This window comes from Megascapheus bottae, chromosome 10, assembly GCF_031878675.1.
Source record: "Megascapheus bottae isolate mThoBot1 chromosome 10, mThoBot2.hap1, whole genome shotgun sequence".
NCBI classification, from domain to species: Eukaryota; Metazoa; Chordata; class Mammalia; order Rodentia; family Geomyidae; genus Megascapheus; species Megascapheus bottae.
In genome coordinates, this window is record NC_143518.1 from 64,891,494 (window position 1) to 64,915,435 (window position 23,942).

The following is a 23,942-nucleotide window of genomic DNA, read 5'->3' on the forward strand; positions in this document are numbered from 1 at the left end:
TCACCTTTATTCTGGTTGCTTCCAGCTGAATGTCTGTTTTTGAAGTATTTTATGCAACTAGCCCATTTTCTATTGTATTGCTAGATCTTATTACACTTTTAATCACTCTGTCAAATACATTCTCAGAAAAGTGTTAAATCCAAAAACAATAGTTTGTTTTTTTATTTGGAGGGGGCATGGAGCTTGAACTCTGGGACTGGCTATCCCTGAGCTCTTCAGCTCAAGGCTATCACCCTACCCCTTGAGCCACAGCGCCACTTCCGGTTTTCTTGTGGTTAACTGGAGAGAAGAGTCTCACAGTCTTTAGTGCCAGGCTGGCTTTGAACTGAGATTCTCAGATCTCAGCCTCCTGAGTAGCTGGATTACAGGCATGAGCCACCACACCTGCAGTTATTTTTTCTAGAATCATGCAAAATAAACCCTGAAGATATTCCTCTGTACATAAGCTCAAAATTAGTTCACTAGGTTAGCCTATTAATCATTATTAACAATAATCATGAGACAGAAAATACTAGGTATTCCATGCCATTTCAGGAAATTAGGAGCACTAATTTTATTCATTCTCTTAAGATGAATCTGTGAAAACAACTATTTATAAATACATAACATCCAAAAAAACTCCTCTTACTAGGTGAAAATGTCACTTCATGTTGCAAAATTTCTTATCATAAAGACAAATTCTCAGCATCTCAAGAGACATTACCAGTGGGCAGGACAGTGAGCAACCATCTGAAACTCTGGTTTACAGTCAGTCACAGGCTGTGCTCACAGCCATGTGACAGCACAGGAAGACATAAAACATTGACATCTTATACTCAAATACCAATTACATAGGAAGGTAGCAGGAGTGGTCAAAAAATTAATAATACCTGTCAATTAATCTTATCATTATCAATAGAGACACTATTATTGTTCCCATTTACAGATGGGCAAGTGGAGGCAGAGAAAATATCATTGCCTGGACTGAAGAAAATAACAGAATCATCAGAGGACTCAGCCAAACAATTATATTTTTCCACAAACTGCAATCTACTAACCTCATGGTTTATGCCTATGATCAGCAAGATGTACACATTCTCTACTGGTAGCAATGCTCAAGATCCAATCAGTTGACCTTCCACTATGAATCCATTCCAAAATCCACCAGAAATGTGAGAAGGCAGAATGGAAGGAATAAGCATGTTAGAAGGAAGGGAACAAAGAGCCCCTCTTCTCTGAAAAATCTAGAAATGAGTTTCAGAGGCAAGTCTGGCCTTTATCTTTATGAGCATATCAACAATAGCATCTTCTGTGCTCTCACTAACTTCTCTAGCCACTTTCTTTGCTGTACAAGCAGCCACTGTCTCTGATACAGTCCTCATACCTGATACTTCTATTTCACTCAGCCATAAGCCTCCAAGAACATACAACCTGAGATTTAAACATTAAAAAAAAACAATAAAGTTATTTCCATTTCCTTACAAATGGGGCAATGTCATTCTTTCTGATGGAAACACAGAATTCCATTATGTATATACCACATTTTCTTGGTCCATTTGTCACTGAGGGCCATCTGGGTTGGTTCCATATCTTAGCTATTTGACACAATGTTGCAATAAACATGGTTGTATTGGTGGCTTCAGTGTAGCCTGGTTTGTGGTCATTTGGATAAACGCCCAGGAGTAGGATTGCTGGATCCTAGGGAAGCTCTATGTTTAGTCTTTTGAGGAACCTCCATATTGCTTTCCAGAGTGGTTGAATAAGTTTACATTCCCACCAAGAGTGTAGTAGCATTCCCTTAGGCCATATCCCCGCCAGCATCTGTTATTGCTGGTTTGCTTGATAATAATGGTCATTCTAACTGGGATGAGGTGGAATCTCAATTATATTAAGCAAAGTAAACCAGACTCAAAAAAACATAGGTTGTATGGTTTTCCTCATTTGTACTCATTAGAATGTACCTATAAATCCAGAAGTAAACCCAATAGATAGTAAAAGACAAAAAAATTAACTTGGACATGATAAATTAAACAGGACTCTATAAACATTAACCCAGTGAGACCAACGGAGGATATTCTTGAGAGGATCACAAGGACTCAATCGCTATGTGCATATAATCATATCAAATGGTCCTTATTGAAACCCCTCTGTAAATTACCTTTACAATAAATTTTTAAAAAAAACTACTATTCAAAGTTGGAAGTAATTGGCTATGGCCTCTCCATTGGCTCGCTTATCCACCAAATCACTCCTCCTCTCTAGAAATTCTGGAAGCACAACTGCCTATATGAAGTCTATTCACACCTACTGTAAAGGTTGCAAACATCAAGTTTTCATTAAATTCTCACCCGAACTGATGAATATAACTAAGCCTGTGTTCCACGGTAAGCTTCCTTCTCAGCACTTTGCTAGGTTTGTCACAGTATTTTTCTCAGTGGGAGGTTAGTGGATGAGCAGTGCCTACAAGCACTTCTGTATCACTGGACATAATAGGCTCCCACAACCAACTTCTCTTTTCAAATGTAGACTAATTTCTGCTTCCTTTGTAACAGCCTCCTTAATACTGACATTCACAAAAATAATTTCCTTTGTATACCTGCCTCATGCTAGCTGATTTTGAATGGTCAACGAACAAATTCATGAATGCCCATAATACACACACACACACACACACACACACACACACACACACACACACACACAGGAAACCTCTAGGAGCCATTGTTTATATGTATGCTTTATATGGGGGTGGAGAATGAACCACTAATACTAGTGCTAAGAAGTAGGGAAAAAGACAATACTTCAGCATAGAACCCAGAAAATGGCTACTTTAGTAAGACCTCTGCAGTAGTGGGGGAAGGCTTTCTGGCCAACTGAATTCGACAACTAACAAAATAATATATACCCTATGAAAAAATAGGTTCATCCAGGGGATGCTAAGGTGACTCATACTAAATCAATAAGTGTAAAACAGAAACAAGGACAAGAGCTACAAGATCAGCTAGGAGTGGTGGCTCACACCTGCAATCCTAGCTACTCAGAACACTGAGATCTAAGGATCAAGGTTCAAAGCCAGCCTGGGCACAAAAGGACCTGAGACTCATCACCAATTAACATCTAGAAAATGGGAAGTGGGGCTTGGCTCAAGGGTAGGGCGGTAGCCTTGAGCTGAAGAGCTCAGGGACAGCACTGAGGCCGAGAACATGACCCTCCCCTCCTCAAAAAAAAAAAAATCTGTCCACGAAATTATCCCTTTATCACAGTGACAGAATTTTCCCTCTACACAACTTGGAGAGAACTTCACTGTAACATGTAATTAAAATTGCTGAGCAATAAACAAGAGAAGACAGAAAATCACATTTCACATTTAGTAATAGAAAATACTTTAAGATACTTTTCATGAATATTAACCACATTTGAACTTGAAATCAGCCTTGAACATTCAATAATAATAATAACAGTAACAATAATAATGCCACAGACTAGCAGAAGTCTCAACAGTGGAAATAAGTTATCATAAGACGTATTTTTTCTTTTGGTGGTGTTTGTAAAGTGTTGAACATAAAAAAAATCTATTGAAACTGATGCACAAATTTAGTAACATTGCAAGATACAAAAATCTTATGCATAAAGAAATATGCATATGAAAAACTTCTCCAAAACATTCTAAGTACCTCCTATATTTTGAAATCAACCTAAATTAGAAACAAACCAGAATATATGCAAAAATGATATAATAAGAGATTCTTAAAACATTCAAAAACAGTGAAAATATTTGGGAAAAATTAGAATAAATTTCTCATAATCAAGTTAGCCACATTATGACTCTTACAAAGAAGGCAGACTTGAAAGCTGACCTGAAAGTATTTGTGGGACAAATACCTCATCAGAAGTGTGGTTATGAATTGGCTCAGTGTGGCTATGTGTGGTTATGTTGCTCAGTGGTAGAGGACTTGCCTAGCATATGGAGGACCCTGGGTTCCATCCCCAGTCCTTCACACATAGATAGTCAAGTAAGTGGCAAAATTACCTTCAAGTGTCAACATTTTATACTGAAACATGATAGGCAATATGAAAGAGCCAGACAGGGAAGAGAGCACATGCGAGCTGCCAGGCCATTGCCAGGGAGACTAGCATGCCCTTCTGCTCTGGGCAACAGCAACTTCCAGAACCATTTCCAAAAAGAACTTTAGGTAACTATTACCAACAAATCACAGATGAATTACTAAAGAAGAATTTTAATATCAAGTATTTTATATCCTAAGATTAATTTCCAATCTGAAACAAATACTTATAGTTTCATATTACTTAGAATTAATTAATCAGAATGACTGCAATAAATTTTTCATTTCAAGGACAAGCAAGGTGCTGAAACAACTGCCATAAAGCTTGATAAGTGCAATGGACTTAATCCTTTAGTAAGAGATAATGGGATATATGCTATTTTCTTTTCAGAAAGGAAAGCTCCTAAATCTCCCAAGAGTATACTTTAAGGGATGACAATGAAGATATTCAGGCCAAACGAATGTGAACAAAACAGAAAAAGTAAAGCCTTTATCAGGAAATGCATACCTTTGTTCACTTAGGTAGAATACAAAGCACGGTTGAGGGGAGGGGGTTGTCTTGGTTTCCCATGAAGGTTCTGGACTGTTTTGAAAACAAGGGACTAAGGGGTAAAGGACTGGCTTATGTCATGACATAGGTAAGAGAAGAAACTGAACACTTACTTTTGCAAAGGCTTCAAAAATGTCAAAGGAAGGCGGCAGCTGGGAAGCATCTTGAATTTCTTCTCTCATGAAATGCTGAAAGGTCAGTACAAGTTGTCTGATTCCCTCCTTCTTATCTTCAGTCAGTTTGCTCATATCTTTTATGAAAGAAAACAAATGATACTCAGTAGAAACTATGTGGAAAATGAACTATACAATTTTGTGGGTGGAGATGGGAGGTAAAAAGTGAAAGAGAACAAAGGAAAGGGTAACTGTGTCCAAAAAGAAATGTACTCATTATCTGGCTTATGAAACAGTAACCCCTCTGTATAATACCTTTATAATACATAACCATTTAAAAAGGAAAGAAAACAAATGACACAACTGCCCAGTAAATGTAATGATTGATTTTTAGGTGTTCAGTGCTGGCTGTTAAACTAGGTATCTCCTACCTTTCATTCCATTCTGACATATTTTTTTTACATGATACATACTTTATGAGCTAAATGCTTGCCAGACTTTATCTAGAACGAAAGATCAAACAACTACCAAAAAAATAAGTGGCCAGGTGCAGTGGCTCGTGCCTGTAATCCTAGCTACTCAAGAGACTGAGATCTGAGGATCTCAGGATCTGAGGATCTTTTGTGCCAGCCTGGGCACAAAAGGACCTGAGACTCTTATCTCCAGTTAACCTCTAAAAAACGGGAAGTGGCTTGGCTCAAGGGTAGGATGGTAGCCTTGAGCTGAAGAGCTCAGGGACAGTGCCCAGGCCAAGTTCAAGCCCCACGACCCACACAACAAAAAAAGTGTACATTAAAGTAAAGAAACATTAAAACTCAAGATCAGTAATGTGGTAGGTGACCACAGCTTCCACATCATCATGTACACATGCACACGCCACCGTAAACCTAATTAAGGCAGGCAGTGCCAAGACATAAGTTACAACTAGGTCGTGACTAGCTGATAAGTAGTATCATGTGAGACTCAAGAAGACAGAAAATGGAAGAAAAAAAGTTCAAATAAAGTTCAAGTGAGACTTGTCATTCAAAATTTACAAGTTCTTCCTACACTGAATAAATGCAGTACTGCTTTAACTCAAACCAAAAAGGATGATTCCTTGTTTCCTGTTCTGTCTGGGTTAAGAGAGACTCCACTAAAAATCTGTAAGACAACTACATAAATTCAGTAATACTGCAGGATACAATCAGCATTATTGTAACTTTTTTTGCCAGGCCTGGGGCTTGAACTCAGGGCCCAGGTACTTGTCCTGGACACTTTTGCTCAAGGCTAGTTCTCTGCCACTTGATCCACAGCACCACTTCTGGCTTTTTCTGTGTATGTGGTACCAAGGAATGGAACCCAGGGCTTCATGCATACTAGGCAAGCACTTTTACCACTAGGCCACACTCCTGGCCCCCCATTATTATTTTTATACTTATAATAAACTTGCTACAAAGAAATCAAGACATCAACATCATTCATAAAAGCTACTCCCAAAATAAAATACCTATGGAAATCTAGCCAAGAAAATAAGAGACCCCTTCAATGACAATTTAAAAACCCTGAAAAAAGATTTTTTTTTTCTGGCCTTGGGCTCCAATTCTGAGCTCAAGCTCTGAGCTTGGGCACTGTCCCTGAGCTCTTTTTTGCTCTACCACTTGAGCCACAGTGCCACTTCTGGCTTTTTCTGTGAGTAACTGAAGATAAGAATCTCACGTACTTTCCTCCCTAGGCTAGCATTGAACTGAGATTCTCAGTTCTCAGCTTCCTGAGTAGCTAAGATTACAGGCATGAACCACCAGCACTTGGCAAAAGAGGAATTTTTTTTAATGAATAACAAAAAAAATCCCTCACCCATGGATTACAAGTAATATTGTTAAAATTGGGAACTACTCAAAGTAATCTACAGATTACATGATTTACAATAAAGATGGTACTCCACATTGACATAAGAAACATATGGAGCCACAAAAGACCCTGAGAAGCCAAAGCTATCCTGAGCCAAAAGAACAAAGTCACAATATATGACTTCAAAACATACAGCAAAGCTATAGTAGAAATAAATAACTTAATGGTACTGCCCTAGAAACACACAGACCAATGTAATGGAACCAAGAAGTCAGACTAGACACTGGGGAAAAGACACTCTCATCAATAAACAACATTGGGAAAACTGGATAGCTATACAGAGAATAATGAAAATATATCTTTATTCCTCATCATATATAAAATTCAACCCTAAATAGAGGTAATATTTAGTCGAGAAGGAAAAAAGGAAAGATTCAGGATGTTGTTCTGGGCAAAGCCTTTCATTTTAAGTATGACCCCAAAATCAGATGAGAAAAGTAAAAATGGGCAAATGGGCAACAAAATAAAAAGCTTCTACACAAAGGAAATAATCAATATAATAAAGAGACAGCCTACAGAATGGAAAGATATCTGTCAGCTATATCTCACAGAGGATTAATACCCAGAATATATAAGAAACTTCAAACAACTCAATAGCAAAACAATAACAGCCCAATTGTAAAATGATCATGTGGTCAGAGTAGATATTTTTCAAAATAAAATACACACTGGTCAACAAGTAGATGAACAACAAGTAGATGAACAAGAAGATGTTCAACATCACTAATCATAAGACAAATATAAATTAAAAACAATGAATTATCATTTTACACAGTTCAGAATGACTATCAATTAAAAGAAAAAACACAATGAACACTGACAAATAATCCAATCTATATGTTACAAAATTAAGAAGATGAGAAAGGGAATGAGTAGAAGATCAATGGTGAGAATGTTGAAAGGGGTAACACTGATCAAGATAAACTGCATTCACAAACTGCTTTGTTAAATGGCAACTTTGTGTAAGTGCTTAAAAATAATAAAAAGAAAAAAAAGTTGGAGAAAGAGGAAGTCTCTTACACTGCTGGAAGAAAAGTAAATTAATACAATCTTTCAGGAAAACAGTACTATATCAGAGATAACTAGCTAGCCCATGTGTATTACACTGCTACTTTCAATATTCAAGATATACAATCAATTGTGTATCTATCTGCAGATGAATAGATTAAGGAAAAGTGGTACATCATTGAGCAATAATGGCTCATGTCTATAATTCTAATTACTCGGGAGGCTGAGATCTGAGGATTATGATCAAAGCCAGCCTGAAAAGACAAATTCATGAGATACTTATCTCCAATCAACCAGCAAAACACTAGGGCTAGAAAATGCTCAAATGGCAAATCACAAGCAGTAAGCAATAATTCCAAGCCAGAATGTTGACATTGAAGCTCAATCCTTAGTACTAACACAAAGCGAAAGAAAAAGAGAAAAGGGGGCTAGGAGTTTGGCCTAGTGGTAGAGTGCTTGCCTATCATGCATGAAAACCAGTGTTTGATTCCTCAGTACCACATGCATAGAAAAAAACAGAAGTTGTGCTGTGGCTCAAGTGGTAGAGTTCTAGCCTTAAGAAAGCCCAAGGATATTGTGCTGGCCCTGAGTTCAAGCCCCAGGACTGACAAAAAAAAAAAAAAAAAGAACGAGGAGGAGGAGGAGGGAGAGAGAAATGTTATATATACCAAAAAATTCAGCCATAAAAATAATGAAATTCTATCATTTTCTTTGATGTCAATATAACCAGAATACATTATTTCAAATAAAATAAACGAGACAGAAAGGAACATCAAACTCATTTGTTCTCACTAATTAATGGAAGCTAAAACAGAGAAGCTCACAAAAGAGTCATTAGAGAGGAGTAAGTAAAAAAAGAGCAATGAAAAGTTAAATAATGGGTACCAAATACAGTTAGATAGGAGGAAACAGTACTAGTGATTTATAATATGAATGAATAAAACTAATCTATAAGTTGTGACTTTTTTCAGAGTAATTATAATTTATGGTTATTGATTTAAAAAAATAGTCGAGATCCAAAGACAAAAAACAGCACTTTCAGTAGAGCACTAGCCTTAAATGAAAGAGTTCAGGGACAGTGTCTAGGCCCAGAGTTCAAGCCCCACGACCAACCAAAAACATAATAAAATAGCACTTTCTTGAATATGCATGGTAGCACCATCTCTAATCCTGGCACTTGGGAGACGACTGAGTCAGGAGAATCCTGAGTTCAAGTGGAACCTGGATTATACAATGAGAGCTTACCTCAAATAAAACAAAGCAACAAAAGGTAAGATTCTGAGATAGAAATGGTAATACATTGAATGTATCATTATCAGTTATATATATACATTGAATTATTATACTGTATCCTATAAATCTGTACACATATGTGCCAATTAAACTGTTACAAAAAGATGACTTCCAAGCCAAAATAATCCCCTCAAACATCAGTTAAATGATAACCAGTGTGAAGACTGAGAGTACACCATATAATTAATAACATTTATGAGCATTTCACATAAGGAAGAGTGTATAAAAGCTCTGCTGAACAGGGCCAATGTTAGTAGTGAAACTCACTTTCAGAGATGTTAATTATCTAGCAGTGATACAACAAGAAAAAAACAAGTAATTAGCTCTCCATTAAAACTTGAGAAGACACATCAAGTTGAACTATAGCATAATGCTATAGAGCTCATGTCAGGTCTGCATATTGTCCTTAAATTACTTGTTCAACAAAATAATTAAACAATGACTCATTAAATAATAATTTATTGCCATTGGCATTAAGGATCTCATAGCCATAAATCTTCAGATCTTTGTCTTATTTGGCTCAGTCCAGAAATATTAAACTATGTAGTGAATAAGTTCTAATGAGTGCAGAAATATTAAACCATGTAGTGGGTATACACCATGAGTTCTAGCTAGTTGAGGGTTGGAATCATCTACAACCCACAGGAACAGAATCTGTGCCAATAAGAAAGCAAAATAAGCCTGAAAAATGCTTGACTCATGCCTGGGGAGCCCTTATCCCTTTTAAGCTACAACACAGGCATGGTAGTTTGGGAAAAGAACAAGTCTTAGTACTGTTGTAGAACCTATGTCCCAAGTTCCTTAGCTTTCCTTAGTATCTAATGGAGTGGAGACTCCTTAAGCTCACTGGAATGCCCTGTTCCCTACTTCATATTCTCTAAACATCGGAAAGAAAGAGAAGGATGAGAAGCTGGGCGCTGATGGCTCACACCTATAATCCTAGCTACTCAGGAGGCTAAGATCTAAGGATTATGGTTCAAAACCAGTCTAGGCACAAAAATTTGTGTGACTCTTACCTCCAGTAAATGACCAGAAAACCGGAAGTGGCACTGTGGTTCAAAGTGGTAGAGTGCTAGCCTTGAGCCAAAGAAAGGGTTTATGCATGGCCACTCAAGAGTGAATGGCCTCTCCTAGAACTTCCACTCATTCATAGAAAAATGCACTGTAAAGTGCTTATAATACAGAGGTAAAGAAAGCTCAGCATAAAACTAATCCTCAAAGCATTAACAGTGCTTCACAGTACTGAACCCATCCTGCTGACCAGAAAGAACTGCATCCCTCTGAACTATCTCAGTTACACTATGCTGCATAAAAGGGACATCTTTATGGTGGTTTAAAACCACTTGCTTGAGAAATTAATGATTGCTTGTGAATCCTGAATCAATTTTTCCTGTGCTTCAGAAGGGTTTCTTTACCTAATGGTCAACTGGGTTTTTAAATGAAAATGAAATAAACCAGTCACAGGAAGACCAGTAATTCACAATTCTATTTATATGACTCATTTATATGATTCGGGGGCTCTAGTATGCAACATAGTGTATTTAGATCACCCTATTGCATAATATTCTTTAAAGTAGGTTAAATGGGTAGAGTGCATATCAGAAGTACTTATCCAAGAGAAACAAGAAGCACAATGAATGTCGGTTATGATTCTGTTTGCAATGATGGCATCACCCTATCCACAGTATATAAAGGCATCAAAAGGTGTACTTATTGTGTGTACAATTCTCTATGCCAATTGTGCTTTAATCAAGTTTAAAAAATGGGATATTTCTAATAAAACTTTCAAATTGTTAAAAAAAAAAACCGCTTGTTTGCACATTCCAAACCCAAAAATCAACAAAATACTAAACTTTTCCTAGGTTTGCCTCACATGTTGAACACAAAAACAAAGTTAAAGCAGTTTCTCAGAGGTAGTGTGTTATTGAGGTACTAGATTCAACAGCCAGTGGAAAGAAAGGGGGAGGGGGAAAGCAGGGAGGGAGGGAAGTCGGGAAGAAGTTCATTGAGGATGGATGGTCACTTACTTGACTCCAGATCATAAAAAGAATAAAGTTTTTCTGATTCTGAGGGTGTTCCTTCCATCTGTGAAGGGAAGAATGAAAACCATGTGTAACATTCCCACATCATTTGTATCCTCAAAGACTAAAGAAGACGACTATGAAAGTTGTTCTCTATATCACTTTATTAGGCAGTGAGGGAGCAATACTAGAGTTTGAACTGGGGACTTCACAATTATTAGGAAGGCACTCTGTCACTGGAGCCATGCTTCTGCCCTTTTGCTCTTATTACTTTCAAGATACAGTTTCCATTTTTGCTCAGGCTGGCCTTGGCCATAATCACAGGCATCCATCACTAAACCCAGCCTCTCCTGTTCAGATCGGGGCTTACATGGTTTTCTGCCCAAGCTAGCTCGTAAGTATGATCTTCCTGGTCTTAGCCTCCTTCCAATTGCAAGTCCCTAAATAACTAGAATCTAAGATTATAGGTGTGAGCTGTAAGTTCTAGGCACTTTATTACATTCTGATTACAGTTAAATTACTGACTATATAATTTGAAAATCAAATTTGTAGACAGTTTTATCTCCAAGTACAAAATTGTTTTATAACAGACATTTATAAATTTTAACATTAAAGGCCTCTTTAAAATCTCAGACTTCCAAAAAAAAGTTGATGAAAACAAAAAGTTGATAAAGAAAAGAACAGAATTTGAGGTTACAATATTTTTTGTGGTGATAGTGGTGGTACCAGGTCTTGAACTCAGGACCTCATGCTTGCTAGCCCAGTGTTCCACCCATGAATCTCAACTTGCTCTGATTTGTTTGGTGGTTGTTGTTGCTGCTGTGTGGGGATTTTAGGATAGAGTCTTATTTCCTGTCCAGGTGCATATATGAGCTATGGTCCAACCACTTTAGGCTTCCCATCAGAGCTGGGACTCAGGTACGCCCTACTGGGCCCAGCCGCACTCCTGAGAGGGCACCTTGTACGTTCTATCCAGGCTGGCCTTCCCAAGAAGGAAGGCCAACTAAACTAAGAAAGACACACATGGCAAATCCCAGCCAAACAACAATCCCAGAGGCTGCTCCAGAGCAGAAGTGCACAAAACCCAGTGCCTTGCTTCTGTATGAAAAAGGGCTTAAAAATCACTTCAATGAATCACAGATACATTTTTTTCTTTGGCCAGTCCTGGGGCTTGAACTCAAGCCTGAGCACTGTCCTTGAGCTTTTTCCTCAAGGCTAATACTCTATCACTTGAGCCACAGCACCACTTCTGGCTTTTCTATGTATGTGGTACTGAGGAATTGAACCCAGGTCTCCATGCATGCTGGGCAAGCACTCTACCACTAGGCCAAACTCCCAGCCCCACAGGTACATTTTTTAAATGCTTCAGCTTAAGTAGCAATTAATATCATTCTTAAAGAGGCAGAAAAAAAAGCACTAAATGTCCTGTACATTCTTTCACAGTAAGAAAGGTTTAAAAAAAAAAAACAAAACAATGCTAGCAGCTACAAGCATTCATCGTCCAACTCTCCAGTAGAAAGAGGGGCTTTACTCTTCTTCATTCTACCAATACCATGACTTCTAGAAAAACATTTTTATCCTGACTCATGGAGCAATCCACACTCAACTTTAACATAGGTTCAATTTCAACCTTACAACTGAATAATAAATGCAAGCACAAATGTTTTGGCTAAGATAAAATGCAAGCCTCTGCCACAAGTCAGATACTCACAAGTTTGAAGACAACTCTGCCAAGAAGTCTCACAGAGTCCGGAGGATATCTGGGTTTGCAGCTTTTCAGGCATTTGCATTCCCCCTTGTGGTGTGGCCAAGCTTTTTTCTGCAAGATAAGGATATGGAAGGACATCAGAGAAATGAATTTTAATCTACATGTGCACTGGTTTCAAATGCTGAGAAACATCAACATGAATTGAATGTCAACAGCCTAACTATAACTGCAACCCATAAAATGTTCTAATACTAAAGAGGGGAAAAATACCATAGATGATTGAGTTTTCACATAAAATCATATCCATATGGATTCAAAATAGTGTCTAATGGTTGGAAGTTGCATTTGAAAGACCTGATGCCCCCATGCACTGTGATTTCATAAATTTTAAATCTGCTTCCCTGCAGGAGGGTCTCTCTTGCTTTCATTTATTGCACAAACATGCAGCCAGCCAAGGATTTTCAAAGAGCTCCAGTTACTGAGAATCTATGACTCAGACCTGAATACAAGTCAGCATTTTGCTCAGACAAACTCCCTATCAAGGGAGGCTTCAAACCATAATTCTCAGCTTCAAACCATAATTCTCAGCTTCCTGATTAACTAGGATCACAGGCATGAACCACTGATGCCTGACTCAAGCACAAGTCAGCATTTTGTTCATAAAAACTCCCTATCAAGTTGTTGGGTGACTCTACCATCTGTGCTATTTCCTACTAACATAGGTTTTGGAGACATTGCTAACAATTAATATCACTCCTTCCACCAATGGTACTCACAGGGGCTTACTTCCCCTATGGAAATTTTGCTGTACTTACATAGCATTCTATAATGTCAAGACACATGCCTAAGGAAATAACAGAATTTCACTTCTCCACAGTAAGCAAAATGGTAGACATAATACTCATGTTAATGATGAGGAAAGTTAAGGAGCAAGGTCTAGGATCTAAATAGCAAAGTACCATAACATAGAAAGGGAAAGTAAAATCTCCTACTATGCTAACATAACTGTTAAATAATTACCAGTTTTGTGCATAGCATGCATGAGTTGCCTTACAGTCAATATCAAAAACAAAACAAAAAACACAAAAAAATGATGTACATAATCTCTTCTGACAGAAAATAAAAATACATGGCTTTACCAAGAATTAAATCACAGGGAGAATTTATTCCAAGAATGCTAGTCCACATTCTGCAGTCTTTAATAATTTACCTTTCATATGGCTACTTTCATTATCAATATATGTTAACATGCTTTCAAATACACAGATCTACAAGACGATTGGAAGGCATGGGGGAGGGAAATGGGGACTAAAACATGACATGGGGTAACAATGTGCAAGAAGTAATGCACCTACTACCTGACGAATGTAACTGTAACCCCTCTATACATTAAAAAATATACAGATGTTAGCCAGACACCAATGGTTCATGCCTTTGACTCTAGCTAATCAGGAAGCTGAGAATTATGGTTTGAGGCCAGCTTTGCCAGGAAAGTCCATGAGACTCTTATCTCTGATTAGCCACCAAAATCCAGATGCTATCAGGGATAGCATCCAGACCCCAAGTTCAAATCCCAGGATGGGAGTGAATGTGCATATGTGCACACACATATATATGTATGTGTTTGTGCATACACACAGTGATTTCAAAAAAAGATTTACTGTTAAATAAATTTGAAAAACACAAACTGAGTAGACCCTACCCGGGAAAATATATTCAGCTTACAAAAGGTTGAAAAACTGGAAAAGTGTGCATTAAAGAACTATGCACATACTAACCATATACTTTTCCATGCTTGTTATTAATGACCTTTGGAATGTTCATTTTTATTCTGTTACCTGGCTTTTGTTTTTTACTAACAAAAAAAGTAACTTTTTTAATCAATATTTTATAGATCAATTAAGACTGAATCATAATTTTGCTGGACAAGTTTCCATTTGGCGATAGAAGTGGATAAATCTGGAAGACACTCTTCATGAGCACACCGTGGCAGCAGTAAACGGGGGTCATAGGGCCTGGAATGGCACCTTTGCCATTTTTACTATTGCCAGATAAATGTCTAGCTGAACAGGATTGAACTCAGCCAAGTAGGATAGAGACCATCTGGGATAAGAGATTTTAACTGTACATTTTTATCAGTGTCTGTCTCGCCTACAAGAGTCCATCTATAATCCCTTTTCCAAATCTCTAAATTTAAGCAGATCAGTTTTCTGGTAGCTTACTAGGGTAAAACATCTACAAATGTACCCCGGATAGTGAACCGTCAGGTAGATGACATTATTAAACATACAAATTTTGGGGAAATCCTGTCAAAAGTGACTTGGGGGCTTTAAAATAATTAATACTGAGCTCTCATTTCTCAGTAGTAGAAATTAGACAAGATATTCCTGAAAGTTATTCCTAAACCACTGCATGAAAACATTAAGCAATATTTATCTTCCCATTAGCTTCAGAGAAAAACGTTCATTTTTATTTCGAAGCCAATTCCGACCATTTAGGTATAAATACAGGCAGTGATCATGCCACTTGAAAGTGGTTTTCTTTTATAATTCTGAGTTTCAGCCAATTCCTTTTCTTAACATTACATAAAAAAGTGTGTTTATATGGGCCAGGAGTTTGGCCTAGTGGTAGAGTGCCTGCCTAGCATGCATGAAGACCCAGGTTCGATTCCTTGGTACCAAATACACAGAAAAAAAGCCAGAAGTGGTGCTGAGGCTCAAGTGGTAGATCTCTGGCCTTGAGAAAGTCCAAGGACAGTGCTCAGGCCCTGAGCTCAAGCCCAGGACCGACCAATAAATTAATTAATTAATTAATTAAAATTTAAATTTAAAAGTGCATTTATAACATTAATTGTTAGAGCTTAGTGCTCAGTTTCTTACCACTGCTTACAAATGTAAGCATGCCATAGAAAAGACAAAGAAATCTTTTAAATAAACCCATTTAACTGAAGAAAAAGCTGGCAATGAAAGCTTTATATACTATCTTCACTCTATCAACTTTAGCTCTGGTCTAGACCTGAGTGGTACATTAGTCTTGTATACCTGCCAATTTCTCAAAAGATAACCTTCTTGATTTGTTTGTTTCCTATTTTTCTTATTTCTAACAGTACAGAATACAAATAAGATTTTGTTCACAAAACTGGTTGTGATATTTTCTCAGTTGAAATTCACAATCAAATACAAAAGGCACAAACTAGCATGGAAGACAAAGGATACTACAAACTTGAACTAACCACACCCAGTTCTTAGCTGCAGTGGGGAGGGGCAGGGGAGTGATGCCAGTACTGAAGGTGTCTGGGAAACGTCGGGGGTTATTATTTCTGTCACTTGCTTGCAGAGGAATGGACACCTGATGAACAGGAAGGAGAGGCCAGACCTCCTGGGCACAGCTGTTCCACATGAAGAAAGGGATTCCAAATGCACCATATGTGATCACCACACATTCCATGAATGGGCAAACCTTTCTGAGCCTAAAAACCAGCTTTCTTTTCTTTTCTCTTCTTTTCTTTTTGCCAGTCCTAGGGCTTGAACTCAGGGTCTGAGCACTGTCTTGGGCTTTTTCAAGGCTTGCACTCTACCACTTGAGCTACAGCACCACTTCTAATTTTTTCTATATGTGTGGCACCAAGGAATTGAACCCAGGACATGCACATGCTAGGTGAGCACTCTACCACTAGGCCATGCTCCTGGCCCCAAAACCAGCTTCCCTTTATTTGCTTCTACATATACTGAATGGCACTATTTTCTTTATTTTTTTATTTTTGGGGGGAAATCAAGGAAAGATAGTATTTTAAGAACTTTACCTGAAGTTAGTCAAAGTTTCTTAAAGTCATGGCACTGAAGGTAACACCACCTGCCATATTTGAGTAACAAATGTGCCTTTGTGCAACTTTCTCAGAGTAACCATGTGTATCTGTACAAAATTATGATTGGTTTATAGTGTGGTCAGGCCTGAACATTTACATAGAGCAATATATTTTAGACAATTTGGTAGCAAATAAATAATAATTCTTCTATGCTTCAAAATATCTGATAATGAATAAGGTTGTAAGGTCCATAAAGAGCTGAGAAGCTGGAATCTAGGAAATGAAAATAAGAAGGCAGCAGAATGTCCCACAGGTATAAGTGATAGTTGTGCATTAAAATCTTGCGTAAAGCCTCCTGAGTGCATGCTAGAATTGTGCTAGAATGCAGATAGTTCACTGCATGCCGCTCTCGTGCACAGCAAGAGCACCTGCACCCTAACACAAATTTTAGGGGAATGAGACAGCCAGGGCCAAACATAAAGGAGGGAGGCAGAGGGATGGACACTGGGCATTAAGTCACCCGAAAAATGGAACATTCCTATACTGTCTTAGGAAAAGGAAATGTCAGCCTCCCAGCTAGCCAGGGATCCACATAATACCAGGCAACAGTAACATCGGTGACCTGCAGCGAGCCAATCATCATCCAGCAGTTTACAGCCCACCAGTCAGACCCATCCACCCATCTCACTGTGGTGTTGTACTGAAATACAGCCACACTTGATAGCGATATTTACTCATTTCATACTGCAAAAGAGCTGAATACTCATAAAAAAAATCATACAGCCCACAAAATCAACCGCATAGTCCTTCACGGAAAAAGTGTGCCAACCTCTGATTTACTGAGAGATCCTATCAACATGGGTTAACTTAATTGATACAATTTATCAAGAGAGCAAAGCAAATCACAGCTTTTGGTTGATGCTGATTGAAGGAATTCTAATTGCAACATTAACACCAGGTTCTATTTGAACTCTGAAGAAGGGGTACCTTTAGTGCATTTCCCCGACATAGGTAATTATTCAAATTCCCAAAGTCAACTGGAAGATTCATTAATGATGAGAGTGGCTTAATCTCATCAGACAGTTCAAAATGAGGTAAGACAACAAGCTGATGAAGTCAACCAGGAGACACTGCCCTCAAGCCACTCCTGAGCTAATGTGCCACAGGCCACACTCAAGCAAGGATCTAGAATGAAACTCCATGTGGCAGGTGGAGAACAGGACTAGGAATGTGAATTAACCAAGTGCCTGCATACCAAAGTGTCTCAAAAACACCTTCTTATTACTGGCATGATTCAGAAGAAAGGTTGAAACAGGAAATCTAATTTAGGCTGCACTTAGGGCTTTGTGTCTGCTAAAAGAAAGAAATATGAAAAACATACTTAGTAAGCCCTGGAGTGAGTAGTATTTTCTTTTTCTAGGACTTAAACTCAGGACCAAGTGTACTTCCTCAGCTTTCCTGCTTACGTCTCATGCTCTATCAAGTGAACCACACTTCCAGTTTGGCTTTTGTTTTTGCTGGTTAATTTTCTGCCTGGGATGGCTCTGAATCGCAATCTCTCACAGGTCAGTCTCCTGAAAAGCCAGATGGAAGTGAGCCACCTGGCTTTGTATTTTCTTAAACATATGAAAGTATGATTTACACTATAGTAAAAAAAACAGCTTGATGATATTGTTTGATAGTATCTGACCGTTTGCATGTATCTATGCACATTCCAACATCAAAATGAAGATTCAAATTAAGTTATTAGTTATTACTTTCTCTCAAAGTTCCTTTGAGCCTTGTATGTCCGTGTGCACCATTCAGGCAACCAGTATAAAAACTCAGATCTACGTGAATAAAGGAGAAGCACCAAAGCAAGAATATCTTATCCTGCTTGATGTGACGCATCCATTTGTTCAAAATGGTGGCGTCAACTCTGGATGGGTAATGGGTGCTTCTCCTCACAACAGGCTCCTGAGCCAGTGACATGGAGGGCAGCAATGAAAGAGATGGGAAAAGGGGGATCAGGATGCCTTCTGATGGTAAGGCACTCCCATTATCTGAGACTCAGCAAGCACTATCTGAATGTAGATTTGGATGACTTGTCAATCAAACTTAAGAGTATTGCCAAAAAAGTACTCTTGATATGTTAGTTAAGGGGGAAAAAAAGAATCATTTAAAATAACATGCCATCAGGCATAGTGACTTACACCTAGCTACTGAGATCTCAGGATCTCAGTTCAAAGCCAACCCAGGCACTAAAGTCCATGAGACTCTTATCTCCAATTAACCACTAGAAAACCAGAAGTAGCGCTGTGGCTCAAGGAGTAGGGTGGCAGTCTTGAGCTGAAGAGCTCAGGGACAACGCCCAGGCCCAAAAGTAGAGAAGTAGCCTTGAGCTGAAGAGCTCAAGGACAGTGCCCAGACCCAGAGTCCAAGCCGCAGGACTGGCAAAAGAAAAGAAAAGAACAGGAGGAAAAAACAAAAAAGGACTCTCTTCATTGTCATCACTTTTGGTATAGTATTCAAAAAACTTATCGAGACACCCTGGTAAATGCTTACTAAGGTCAAAATGAAAATGAACTAAACTATTCCACAACTAAGCATAAAATGTAAACCCAAAATGTGATTCACATGTTTAAAGAGGTCTATAATTATCACCTAAATTAGAGCCACTCTTGGCTAATATGGTGCTTCTCAAAACAGCAACTTGATGCAGAGCCTGGTTATATGTTCTGCTCATCCAATAATTCAACTAGAAATGTGTACAGTGGGACCTAAATTAAATCTAGAACAGTAATAAAATGCATGGTAAGTTTGCCTTATGTCAGTCTGCTTGCTACCATTTTTATTTTGAGTGAGGTTTTTCATAATAAAATTTGCCCTACTCTTCTTCAATTTTACAGTCAACTGGAATGTTCTGTTTAATAAGGCTGCTTCCCCTGTTATAAAATTATATATCAGATTTATTACAGTAAGTTATGGGCAGAAATGCAAAGCCACTGGTGACAAAATACTTTGTCAGTACCACAAGCAGTCCTATAAACAGTAATAGAAAGGAAGGAATACTTAAAAGCTGGGTAAGTATTCTCTACTCAAGCCTAGTACCAATGGCTCATGCCTGTAATCCCAGCTATTCAGGAGGCTGAGAGCTGAGGATCCTGACTTCCAGCTCCAGCAAGAGAATCCATAAGACTATTATCTCTAATAAACTACAAAAAATAAAAAAAAAAGTAGAGCTGTGTCTCAAGTGGTAGAGTGCTAACAAGCCTGGAACAAAAGAAGAAGCTTGTCAACAACAGTATTCAGGAATGGCACAAAAAAAATAATAACGCGAATAAATTCTTAAAAAAAATACTACTAATAATAATTCTACTCACAATGAGACACACAGAGATTAACTATAGAAAACTCAAGTAAGGCCAGGCATGGTAGCTCACACCTGTAATCCTAGCTACTCAGGAGGCTGAGATCTGAGGATCAAGGTTCAAAGCCAGCCCAAGCACAACAAAGCCAGAGAGACTCTTATCTCCCAATTAATCACTATAAAATGGGAAGTAGGGCTGTGGCTCAAGGAATAGGGCCAAAGCCTAGCGCAGAATTGCTCAGGGACAACACCTAGGCCCAGGGGATGGGCGGTAGCCTTGAGCTGAAGCACTCAGGGCAGGCGCCCAGGCCCATGACCCACAAAAAAAAAAAGAAGGAAGGAAGGAAGGCAGGCAGGCAAGCTCAAGTGAGGAAAGGGGCTAAAGAAATACTTTCACATTTTAGTCTATTGTATGATTCTATTGTGTTACTTTTCATAATAAAAAATGAGCCAAGATAGCTTATGTTTAAAAATGAAAAGTGAACACTGATAGTAATGGGCACAAGGGAAATATTATACCCTAAAATGCTCCAAAACCTCTCTCAGGCTACTCAGTAATGCCACAACCCCACACATCAAAGGCAACGCTAGTGAACCAAAGATCTGCCCTTGGGTAGACATATTATAGCTATTATGCTACAAATTCATGGTTTCTCCATCAGTTTCCATTCCCCTTGCTCTGGCCTCCTGTTCATTATTTTTCCTAGTCCAATGTTTCATAGGTATCCACAATAATTACTATTATAGCGCACTATCTTAATATCAAGATAAACAGGACAGTTTAAATGCATATGTTCTGGCCAACCTTTGACTCCCACCTCTAAACTCTACCCCCATACTCTTCTACACACACACACACACACACACACACACACACACACACACACACACACACACACACACACACACACACCCTCTCTAGCCAGTGTCACATATTTCATCTTACCAGCTGTTTTCTTATTACCTTCCACAGTCTATCCGACAACGGCATTATTATTGATGCTACAATAAACAGCTAATGTATGTAGTAAAAACATATCACTACAATGAATCAAAATGACATGCCCACTCATCAAACACCCTCTACTCATGCTAACATGTTATACTAATGATATTTTCTACAACACAAGAAAAGAAGCATTAAGGAAAAATATTCCTAAAATCAAAGTAAAATAAAAGCAAATGTTTAGCCCACTGAAATTAGAAAATAAGTTCAACTAAAAGTTATGTATCATATAATATAATCCATCCCTTCTATGCATATTCTACTTAATCTAATGTTCTAAAGAACAAATAGCACAGAATCACACAATAAAGGAGTCTACGTGTCACTATGAAAAAACCTTTCTGAAATTTGTATTGTAGACAAAGCATAGGTTTATTTCTTTTCTCTGTTTGATATTTGCTTTTGGTTATCATTGTTGCTAATAATAAAATCTTAATTTGAAAGAATGTTTATAAAACAAGATGGAAGTAACAATTATTCTTAACATTTCCTTCATTATTTTATTAAGAAAGTATTACATTTTTTCCTTTCTCTTCAAAAAAATTTTGTGTTTTGGGGGTCTGGGTACAGCCACAAATGGGATTAGGGCTATAACTTAGTGGAAGAGTATTTGTCTAGGACGTGTCATCCTCCCAGCATCACATTAAATAAATGAACAACAAAATAAGATAGTGAAAAACTAGACATAATCACAACATTATAAAAAAAGAATAAATTGGCTGGTTGCTGGTGACTATAATCCTAGGATTAAGGCTGTAATCCTAGTTACTCAGGAGGCTGATCTCTGAGGATCATGGTTCAAAGCCAGCCCAGGTGTGAAAGTCTATGAGACTCTTATCTCCAATGCACCACCAGAAAACCAGAAGTGGCGCTCCGGTTCAAAGTGGTAGAGCACTAGTCTTGAGCTGAAGAGCTCAGGGACAGCAGCCAGCCCCAGAATTCAAGCCACATGACCCACAATAAAAAACAAACAAATAAATAAACTAATAAACTAATTATTTAATTAATTAAATGCTGTACCCTGACCCAACTGTCTGTGGGTTGGTGTGCAATGCATACATGTAAACAAGTATACACACATACAAACACCCCAAAACAAGACAGAAGAAGCCACAGTAATACAGACTCAAAACTTTCACTTAGACTAATATAATATGATACATTACAGCATAATTACATTTCTTATTAAATGATTAATCTTAGAATTTTAAGAAAAGGTCATGCTAATGTTAATTAAACGTCTTTTAAATAACTTCAAAGATATTAACAACAGCATTCATTATGAATTAACTTAATCTCTTAGAAAGTGATTTGGCATTATCTTTAAAATTCAAAATACATATCCTTTCTTTCAAAAACAATACTAGGAGTTTATCCTACAGTGAATTAGCAGAAGTAGGAAAATCTGCCAAAAAGAGATGCTGACTACATTGTCAGCAATACTAAATACTGGAAAAACATAATCACTCATTGGTGGGGAAATTATGATTTGGTGTAACCATATACTGGTTTATAGGAGATACAAGTTCAGTGGCTCATGCCTGTAATCCTAGCTAATCCGGAGGCTGAGATCTGAGGATCATGGTTCAAAGCCAGCCTGAGCATTAAAGTCGTGAGACTCTTATCTCCAATTCACTACCAGAAAACCAGAAGTGGCACTGTAGCTCCACAGGTAAGGCAGCAACCTTGAGCTGAAGAGCATAGGGAAAGAAATAAACTAGCTTGCCTTTTTTTTTATTACAAAAGGAAATGACAAACAGGCCTACATTCACAGACAGAGCCCTGGCAGGTAGTGGATGGTCTTACCTGGCACTTGGCACTACAATATTTGGCAACTCGACATTGAGAACATCTCATCAGCTTTTCCTTCCTGTTAACAAACAATAAAGAATACTCCACATTAGGAAATGAGTAAAACCCTCACACAACTGGCTTAAATTAGTATGACGCTTAATTGTTAGTATACATCTGCGAAATGATTTTTAATCAGTTCTACAAGTTCCCTGCACATCTTACATAAACATGTATCAGCACATCCTTTTCAGCCACCTTTGGCCTCTTTTAAAACCTGTCCAAGCTGAGCACCGGTGGCTTACATCTATAATTCCAGCTGTGGAGCAGACTGACAAAACACTAGGGTAGAAAACCAGCTCAGGCAGAAAAGCTGACAAGATTCTATCTTCATCAACCAGCAAAATCCTGGACTGGAGCCATGCTAGAATATCAGCTGAACAAGCAAGTCAAGCAAGAGTATAAGGCACTGAGTTGAATCACCATACCAGAAAAAAAATAAAATAAAAAGACACAAAGGAACTCTCAAAAATCTCAGAGAACCACTGATATAGTAGGACAAGCCAAGTATAATGATACATGCCTGTAATCCTAGCTCTGAGTAGGTCCAGGCAGAAGGACTAAAAGTCTGAGGTCATTCTGGACTACAAAACTCCAGGAAAAAAAAAAAAAAAAAAAAAAGGAGGGAGGAGAAGAAGAGGAAGAGAAGAAAAGAAGGGAAAAAGAATGCAGAGTAAAAGGAGAAAGAAGAACAAAGTACCCAAGCTAAAAATAATACAGAAACACTTACGTCTTTACATATTTATATACCTGAAGAAACCTACAAATAAACTAGAACACATAAATTAATAACTTACTTTGCAGAGAAAAAAAAGCATAAAGTAAAACACTACAACCCATAAAGCAAATACTTTGTTTTAATTTTTTTTTTTTTTTTTTTTTTTTTTTTTTTGCCAGTCCTGGGCTTGAGCTTGGAGTCTGAGCATTGTTCTTGGGCTTTCTCAAGGCCAGGGCTCTACCACTTGAGCCTCAGCACCACTTCCAGATTTTTTCTATGTATGTGGTACCGAGGAATCGAACATGGGTCTTCATGCATGCTAGGCAAGCACCCTACCACTAGGCCAAACTCCCAGCCCGCAAATACTTTGTTAAGCAAAATAAAGCACAAAGATACAACAGAGAGGAATGGCAAACCTAGAAAGGAACATACAACCAACAGTTTGCAAAATTATTTTAAGAAAAAGAAATTTCAAATGCATAAGAGGATTAAAAGTAAACATAATTCAAGATTCAGTAAAGGTCTAAAAACACGTGTGAGAATTCTGAGGAAATGACAGTTATGACATAATTTTTAGTTTCCTTCACCGC

At 38.0% G+C, this 23,942-nt stretch overlaps 1 protein-coding gene across 1 annotated transcript in view; it reads right to left on the reverse strand.

The window, feature by feature from the left end:
* Smyd3 (SET and MYND domain containing 3) overlaps positions 1–22,650 on the reverse strand; it is a 323,227-nt gene extending 300,577 nt beyond the window's left edge. The window contains exons 1-4 of the mRNA XM_090341528.1: positions 22,590–22,650; positions 12,627–12,734; positions 10,922–10,979; positions 4,707–4,843 (exon numbers count right to left, since the gene is read on the reverse strand). Of these exons, the coding sequence (XP_090197654.1) occupies positions 4,707–4,843; positions 10,922–10,979; positions 12,627–12,734; positions 22,590–22,640 (354 nt within the window). The 5' untranslated portion in view covers positions 22,641–22,650. The remainder of the gene's footprint in view (positions 1–4,706; positions 4,844–10,921; positions 10,980–12,626; positions 12,735–22,589) is intronic.
* Between the last annotated feature and the right edge of the window lie 1,292 nt (positions 22,651–23,942).